We start from the raw sequence: 9,510 nt of genomic DNA, 5'->3' as shown, positions 1-9,510 counted from the left end.
TGCCTGTCTGTCTGCCTGTCTGCCTGTCTGTCTGTCTGTCTGTCTGCCTGCCTGCCTACCTGCCTGCCTGCCTGCCTGCCTGCCTGCCTGTCTGTCTGTCTACCTGCCTGCCTGCCTGCCTGTCTGTCTGTCTACCTGTCTGCCTGCCTGCCTGTCTGTCTGTCTGTCTGTCTGTCTGTCTATGTCAAGTGTCCACTGCAGGTAGCAGTGTCTCTGTAGACAGACCTGTCTGTTGTCAGGCCATTCACCCAAACTTCACTCAGAAAAAGCATCATTTTATATATTTTTTCAGAAGATGTTACCGTGTATAAACTAGTTTAATATTTTCAGCATTCTTAATCAAGACTTGCTCATTTGTATGCTAATACAGTCGTTTATATAAGGATCAGGATAATGTGGGACACTTTTTTGCAATTCCGACTTGTTCAACATATTTACAATACATTATATCAACACCTAATGTCAATATGAAATCCCTCAGACGTGGAAAATGGCACATATATTAATGTTCCTTGTGTCAAATGGTTTCATAATTAGTAGATTTTTTAATGTGGGACACTATTTTTTAGGCTTAGAAATACTTTGATTTATACAAAGTAGCCTTATCTGTCAAAACTTAATGAAATACACATCATTTTGTAAACAGTTTGTGTACTATGAGCTGTAGGTGTGCTGTCAGTGTGAGTGTGAACTTCTCATCATTCATTCAGTCACCAGGAGACATTGGAGCCGTCAGCGTGATCAAAGAGCAGCAGAACAAAGCTGACTAGAAGTCTCTCTCTCTTTAAATCATTTTAAGCGGAAAGGCCACCTCACGTCTCTCTGACGTGTAGAGTGGATAGCAGACGTGTGACGTAGTAAGGTGATGACGCAACGTGGAGATAACCAGACTGGAGAGTGTCAAGTCCTCAGATATACTACTATCATGTAAACGGAGGACAAGGTTATTGGCTAAACTATTGAGCTAAAAATCATAATTGTGAGCAGTATTAATAACATATCACACAGCATAAAGATAATAATAATAATGAGAAGAATAATTAAGATTGAAAAAAACATCATAATGTAATGTATGTGTTGATAATAATAATGATAATAAAAAATAACGTCAGTATTATTACTATTATTATTAATGAATCTATTATATTTTCACTGTTGTTAAATGCAAACATGTAACAACAACAACAATAATTACTAGAACGCTCATCAAGGTGAATATGTGACTAAATGAGTGTGAAAGTGTCTAAAATAGGCTTGTGTATGTGTGAACAGTCATTTTTTCCTCTCTCTGGAAAGTTCTTTGGTTTTTGTGGGCGGATACTGTAAATGCTATTTATATCATTATCATTATTACACCTTGTTAACGCTGTTTGTGAATATGCACTAGTTGGTTGGAGGAATCTACATGCATCCATTTTTTTAATCAATTTCTGGATCAGCTGCATGTTAAAGAGCCAATAATGGCTCAGTGACAGGATGAAAGCAGCAGCAGCTTTTTGACTGTTTTTGACTAAAGTCCAATCAGAAATGCAGCAGAGAGCCGTTGACCAATCCTCTGGCCCTGAACTTTGTGTTCAATGAGCCTCACGCAGAGAGATGGGCTGGGGGTTGAACTTGCGTACGTGTGCACGCGAATGTGCATGTGTGTGCACGTGTGTGTGTGTGTGTGTGTGCGTGTGCGTGTGTGCGTGCCAAGTGTGTGTGTGTGTGTGTGTGTGTGTGAAGGAGTGAGTTGGTTGTATAAAACCTTTCGGAGAGGGCACAGAGACACAGAGCACAGTCGGTGTGTGTGAGTGTGTGTTCATCATTTTGTCCGTCACTTTTTTTCTGAACACATTTCTGACAGAAAAGTAAGAAAAAGTAAAGAGAGAAACTTTTTTTTTTGGACCAGCCATGATGTTTCCCTGCAGCGCTCTGCCGCCTCCTCTCTACCCGGGTTTACTGCGTCCCCAGGCGGCTCTCTCCTCGCCTCTGACCCGGTCAATCCCCTCGGGGTTCTTAGTGGAAGATCTTCTCCGCATCAGCCAGCCTACATACAGCTACATACACAGGACTTTCTCCTCCAGAAGCCCCGGGGACATCCTGTCGCTCAGCCCGGGGCCGGGTGCCTCTCCCCGGGCGTCAGGGCTCAGCACAGAGCGGTCAGTGCTCCAGAGCTCCGGCCAGCAGAGCCGCAGCAGCTCCGGCTCACCGCACACCTCCTGCCCGGACTCCAGCTACCTCAAGTTCGGCGTCAGTGCCATTCTGGCCCCGTCCACACGGAGCGGTGAGATGACTCAAAATATGTATTATTATTAATTATGTCTCAGGCTATATACTGTATAGATATATCATAATTATCTTAATGAAAGAAAATGACAAAAAGATATAAATATATATAAATAATAATATATATATTTTTTAATATATATATTAAAAAATATATATTATTATTTATTATTATTAGTATTATTGCATATGTGCATATCATCTTATCAGCTCCAAAGCATTTTCCCACTGAGGCTGTCACCACTGTAAATTGTTGCTAGTCTTTTATTAATGTTCATAAATTGGCACATACAGTGTTAAATGTAGCAAATACAGTAAATGTGTTTACTCTGTTGAGCCTTTGTAAAAATGCACCTGTTGCATTAGTGAATGATCTGTAGAATTACTACCATTCAATTTAAATGTATCAGGTGCATATATGTGGTTAGATTGTGTTATAAGTTATAAGGAGTTAATGATATTGATCCATTTTCATACATATCTGCTGTTGTATTTTTTCCATGAGTGAAACATCATTGTGAAGTCAGTCTGTGTTTATTTTTCAGCTTGCTCCTCTACTCCAGTCCACAGTCTGCACACTAAAGCTTTGCCTCTACCTTTCTTTGATGGAAGTCTCCATCCTTTCATCAGAGCTTCATGTTTCACAGGTAGGTGGACTCGCCACTTCTAGAAATGAACACTAACAACATCTGGACCTCATTAACTCTTCATTATATAGACAGATTATATGATTATGATTATATGACAGATTTATTTAGAGTGAATTTTAAAGTGATTTGGATTTACTGCATCTCTTGCTCAGTTACTCATCTACATTTATTCACACCTGTTATGCACAAACTGTAGAAATCAGCATCTTCTTATTAAGTGAGGCTGCAGGTCAGCTGTAGGTCTGAATATAATGCATCATCTTTTACATTTAAATATATACTCATACAGATCAGGAGTCAGTAATAATAAGAATAAGAAAAATAATAGTTTCTTAATTTGTAATTTTATAACTGCAAGTTCAGACCAACATCCCTCTTTTTTAATCAGTAATAAAAAAGAGAAATAAGATGATATGCAGAGCAATAGTTTTCTAGTCTGTCCATTTTTAAAAGGTGTAATAAAAACAGGAATGATTTCAGTCACAATGCAAATGTTTATAGGGATGCTCTTTTTTTTAAAATCAATATTTCAACAATCAATAATGATGCTATTCAAAGACTCTCTCACTCTCTGCTCTGCACTTTGCTCCCATTGAAATCTCATCCACCTACTGCTGACTGTGATGGATGAGCAGCAAACATTGTAGCACTTTGTGACCATGCAGGCTAAAAAAAAAAAAAAAAAAAAAAATTTTTATTTAATAATAATTAAAAAAAGTTGTATAAATTGTATTTCCAACACACTTTATACTTCTGTGTACTGTTTCCTGTCACACATGTGGCTTCATGTAGAAGTTAATATAGAATGACTTTTAAGTAAATGTAAAGGATTCATATTGTTTCTATGCATTTATAGCTTCACCTTACAATAGACAGATCATCCAAGCACCAATTAAAATGACTTTCTCTTATTTAATAGGTGAGACATATTCATCTATACTGCTCTTTAATTAAATATGATTTGGGTGTCACAGCCCTTTATTTATAGTGTCCACAGTTAGTTCACAGCACACACAGTTTCAGAAGCGTGCAATGTAAAACAATGTGAATTCCCCACAGAGAACATTTTACCAGCCGGTGTGTGCACGTAGAGGTCTGAGCCGAGGCTGTTTAGACCTCGTTTGTCAGCTTTTCGCATGGGAATACCCCCGGAACAAGCCCGGAATCAGCTCCGCCAATTTGAAGGCCTATTTAGGCGACGCGCTGACTGCTGACATTAGCACCAGTTGTCCTAATCTACAAATTAGTCCAGTTTGTCACGCTTCTAAATATATTAGTGGCGTTTGTCATGGTCTAAATGTGAGGCGGGTATCTTCCCAGCTCAGGAACTGCAGAGCCTCTTCACGCGCCGTCGTTTTCCCACCAAGCCCCCTCTGCCTGCCCACAAAGCTCCCAGCACCGTGACCAATAGGAGCCAAAACCACACACACACACACACACACACACACACACACACACACACTCTCTCTCTCTCACACACACACACAATTAGAATTTTTGACATAGCTGTGCTGCTCCCAAATTTTGCTCAATTCACTGATTTTAAAGCAAAATTTCAATTTAAAATGTAACTTAGCAAACTTGAATCTCTTTACACACTAACATCAAACATGCACCAGCTTAATGATCAATTCTACATAAAGTTAAAATACTTTTAAAAAGTTCTGAGTCATATTGATCTAGCAACAGGAAGCAGATCAGATGTAATGTATATTAGATTGAGCTCATGTCTAAGCTCTTCTGTGTTTATTATACTGAGCTGTCTTTAATGGGCCTGTAATATACTGGCCTGTCCACGGCCTTTTCCACTCAATTCATTACAACACAATCAGCTTTCTCTATGCATTTGCAGCCTATACAACCCCCCTCCACCCCCCCTCTTCATGCTTCATTAGAGGCAGTGTGAGCTCAGCTTTGGAGAGCCTGTCTCATTAGCATAGGCTCTGTTTCCACTGCCGGACAAATTGGGCTTTTTAACGTGAGATTTCAAGCAGGACATCGTGGGAGACACTGATGAAGCGAGAGCACTGATAGAAGTTGGAGGAGGTGTAGAATCGACGGTGAGGGAGGGAGACGGTCAATGATTCCAAAATTAAATCAACAAACCAGAAAGCTCTGCACACAGTCATTCTTCTACTAGTGATCAGATTTGGGGCAGAACTAGAAAGAAGCTCAGTTTATTCATTAAACTGAAATAAAACACATGAATCTACTTTTTTTAAATCAGTGTAACAGAACAATTCAATGCTGCTGTCAGTATATGAGCACATAAGTCATATAATGTGTCATCACTGGAGACAGTTATTGATTAAATATGAACATTATTATTTGTAACAGAGGAACTTCAACTAACTTATGTGTTTTACTGACTTATAACTACTAATACAGCTGCACACACACACACACGCACACACACACACACACACACACACACACACACACACACACACACACATACATTTATTAGGTCAGGAAGCTAAAATTATAATTAGATTAAATAATGAGTCAGTTAAAGAAAATTCATTAATAGGCAATTGCCATTAAAAACATTTTTAAAGTGAAAAAGCCAAAAAATAAATAAATAAAAATGGTTCTTGCTTCTTACATGTAAAAATATTTTCTTGTCTTCTGTGAAAAATGGTCATGGATATATTTTTTGACATTACATGTAGACTAATCGATTGATGAAAACAAGACTTAGTTGCAGCTCTAATTATAATGAATTGTTTATTCAGTTCCGTAGCCATAGTAACACCTTCCAGGGAATATGAGACATGTAGTAAAATGACTGTAAATCAGGACTTTAATGGGAGGGTTTAAATTATTATAATTTTTTTTTAGCATGAATATGACAGTGTGACAGTGCATAGAGACAGTGGGTGATTTTATTAGAGTTGTAAAACATTGCCACACTAACATTAATGATGTGATGTCACAACATGTGTAGGATCACATGTTTATATGATGGAATTGTATATGTTTTCTAACATGAGAACAGTTTTTTCAGTATATTGTTAATATTATATTTTCCTCAGTCCTCTTATTTTTTATAGTTGCTTAAAAAAAAGTTTTTATTGTTTGGTCCTTTGCCCATTTGATGTTGTTCTGGAACTGTTTGTTTTTTGTGATGTTTTTTTTAATATTTGTGAGTTATTTGTGTGTATTTCAATATTTGAACAATAAAGTTTGAGAGAAAAAAACGAGGACAACATGTGTAGAAACAGTGTGATACCTGCAGGACATTAACCCTTTCTGTTTCGTTGTGTCCCTCTCTAGCCTCCTCTACCGTGGTTCCTGTCCCGGGGACGTTTTCGTGGCCCCTGGCCCCCAGAGGCAAGCCCAGGAGGGGCATGCTGCGACGGGCCGTGTTCTCTGACCTGCAGAGGAAAGCTCTGGAGAGAACCTTCCAGAAGCAGAAATACATCAGCAAACCAGACAGGAAGAAGCTGGCCAGTAAGCTGGGACTCAAAGACTCACAGGTACACAACAAAGACTTTATTACAACTATATTTCATACTCCATTGTTTTAAAGACCGTGTAAAGTGAATTCAGACATTTTCTTCTAAACACATTAAATAGGTCATAAATGTATTTCTAAAAAATGTGTAAAAAGCATTTCAACCATTTAGATTTGAATTGTGGAGCTAGGCTTCACAAACTGTGTTTCAAGATTTCTGTGTTCAGGATTTAGTGATTAGCATAAACCCGCCCCTGCTGCTGTAGAGGTATAAATACATTCAGCACACACTACTACTACTACAGTCTACAGTTAGCCAGTTAGCTGAATTAGCCACTGAGCTAGCCACCGAGTTAGCCGCTGAGCTAGCAGCCGACTTACCCGCCGAGCTAGCAGCTGAGTTAGCAGCAGAAAGCTCTCAGACGTAGCGTCCATGTTTCGGGTAGAGGTGGTGACTTTGATTGACAGGTGACACTTGATAGGGGGCGGGGTTTCAGTGAACTTGGCGGGCACTCCCACAGCGTTTGGGAGCAGAGAAAGAGACTGAGTTTTACACAACTTTGAAGCCTAATTTCATATATTTGGTGATTTTTTTAATCATTCAAATTTGGCAGGGTGGTTAACAACACACTTTTCTGTGGTATGTCAAACTCAGTACACATATTTATTCTTACTTTACACAGACTTTAATATAGTGTATTTAGAACTAAGATGTATGATACTGACTGGTTCTCTGTGTGTGAAGGTGAAGATCTGGTTTCAGAACCGCAGGATGAAGTGGAGGAACTGTAAGGAGAGAGAGCTGCTGTCCACAGGGGGCTGCCGCCAGCAGACCCTCCCCACCAAAACCAACCCCCACCCTGACCTCACCGACGTGGGCAGCGCCTACTGCCACACGCTGGACACGACCGCACCAGGCAGCCAAGAACAACCAGACAGCCCAGAGTCACATATTCACAATCACCACCAACACCATCACCATCATCATCATCATCACCATCACAGTCCTTCCTCTCCATCAGAATCCAGCAAACAGTCGGAGTTGTCAGAGTCAGACGGAGAAGAGATCACGGTTTCGTAAGAGCTTTGTTAAACAGCAGATGGTCACTCTGCTCTGTAAACAGCTGTGTTTTATCAGCATCGCTCCTCAGTGCCATAAATGTGTACAGTGTGTGTGTGTGTGTGTGTGTGTGTATATGACTTTTATATGTAGTTCGGTATATTATGTACACAGTATAAAACATATACTGAGCTGGTTTAGATTTGAATATTTGTAGATTTGAAATGTTTAATACTTTTAAATATATAATGACTCTTTCAATGCATATTTGTATTCTTTATTTTCTCAAATAAATGTTGTAAAAAAACGAAGTGAAAAAAAAGTGTTGATGTCTGACTTTCACCTCATATCAAACTACTGGAATGATGAGTTTACTTTGTTGTCATGTGATGTGAACTTGATGCTTTCACACTGAAGTCAAACATATAATATATAATAACATATAATTAGAAATATCTTTAAATGATGCTGTAAGGCTCCATGATGAAAATAGATGAAACTGCCCTTCTAATAATGTTTCACTGTCAGATGTGTTCATCAGCAGCAACACCTTTGATTTGAACCACCTGTCACAACTCTTCAGTGATCAGTCATCTTTATATTTAGTAACATGATCCATCATCAAATTTTAGTTTAATAGAAGTTATCAGCATACATTCATTTGTTAATTGCTCTTAAAGGACAGGTTTACAATTGTTCAAGTGTGTTAAAGCAGCAGTCAGGTGTCCATATGAACTATTAAAATATTTCCTTCAAATGTGCTTTCAATGGAAGTGATGGAGGACACAATCCACACAGTCATTTAAAAGTAGATGATCAGCTTCTATTGAGCTTCAGCAGTGTGAGTTAGTCATATCAAGTGATATCTGACACATTTACAGTCTTTTTACCATCAAATTCCCTCTTAGTGTTTCCTGTTGAGCTGTGGTGGAAGTATAGTAACAAAAAGACTTTGCTACTAAAAACACTGTAACGTTGAAACATAGAAGATGAAGATTTGACTCATTTGGACACTGAAGCTTCATATTAACTTCACATTAACGTTTAAATCCATGTTTACACAGAAGGAGGACTGTGGATTTAGTCCTCCATCACTTCCATTGTAAGTGTATTATGAAGGGATCTTCTAATGGTCAGTATGAACAGGAGGAATCATTACAGCAAGAAAAACAGGTTTACATGTTCATTTGGGCTCCTGACTGTTGTTTTAAGAGACTTGATAAATTGTGAACTTGTCCTTTAATGTTTTGAGAACTGTGAGTGTTCCTGCAGTGTTCACCAAGTTGAATTTAAAGATGTTTTAATGCACTTTCACCACCTGTCGGTCAAAGAATGAAAATGTGACGAAACATCAGTAGGAACAATGTGACCCATTAAAGAAAAATGAAACAAACCACAAAGTCAAAGATGTATTGTTAAAAAAAAACAAGACTTTATTGCCATCTTCCACTATGGATTATACAAGGAAACTGGAGAGCAACAATGTAAGACTACTGATGTTTGAATTAAATACAAAAAAAAAAAGAATGTTATTTATTTTTTCCTTTTACTCAACATTCGGCTACAGAACAGATGACTGACATCATCATCACCACCACCATCATCATCATCACGGCCATCGTCTTCATCAGAAAAACAATGACGTCTTTAAGCAGCAGTTTTTAGTAATGCAAACTTTATTTACAGGAAGAAAATAAAAACAATCAGTGACTTCATGCTCCATGCTCTGTAACCGTACACACAGAACAGAGCCGAACCTCCTTCAGCTGGACTGAGCCGCACATAAATAAACAAGAGTTTGGTCGAAGAAGTGCTTTACAGTGAGATCTGTTAAATAACGGATGGAGGGGGGGATGTTAATGGAGTGCATTAGTACGTACACTATTTACAGCCGAGTGTCACCCCCAAGCAGCACAGTCTGACACACTCCGCTCCAACGAAGAAGAAAGCAAATGCTCCTCCAGACTGAAAGCAGCGGGGTTTTTTATTTATTTTTTTAAAAGAGTCTGCAGGTTTTCATCACAGCCAAATAAAATTGGTCAGGATGTAAAATCTGAGAACTTTTAGCTGTCATT

General features: G+C 38.6%; 1 protein-coding gene across 1 annotated transcript; it reads left to right on the top strand.

Annotated features, from left to right (window-relative positions):
- Window positions 1-1,770: 1,770 nt before the first annotated feature.
- LOC128358794 (homeobox protein DBX1-B-like) lies at window positions 1,771-7,742 on the top strand. The gene is made up of 4 exons (XM_053319179.1): window positions 1,771-2,266; window positions 2,814-2,915; window positions 6,195-6,397; window positions 7,121-7,742. The coding sequence occupies exons 1-4, from the start codon at window positions 1,894-1,896 to the stop codon at window positions 7,454-7,456; spliced, it is 1,014 nt and encodes a 337-aa protein (XP_053175154.1). The 5' UTR covers window positions 1,771-1,893; the 3' UTR covers window positions 7,457-7,742.
- The last annotated feature ends 1,768 nt before the right edge of the window (window positions 7,743-9,510 follow it).

The sequence above is a fragment of the Scomber japonicus genome, chromosome 5, assembly GCF_027409825.1.
Source record: "Scomber japonicus isolate fScoJap1 chromosome 5, fScoJap1.pri, whole genome shotgun sequence".
NCBI lineage: Eukaryota > Metazoa > Chordata > Actinopteri > Scombriformes > Scombridae > Scomber > Scomber japonicus.
The sequence above is the reverse complement of the archived record's forward strand: the minus strand, read 5'-3'. Positions and strand labels throughout refer to the sequence as shown.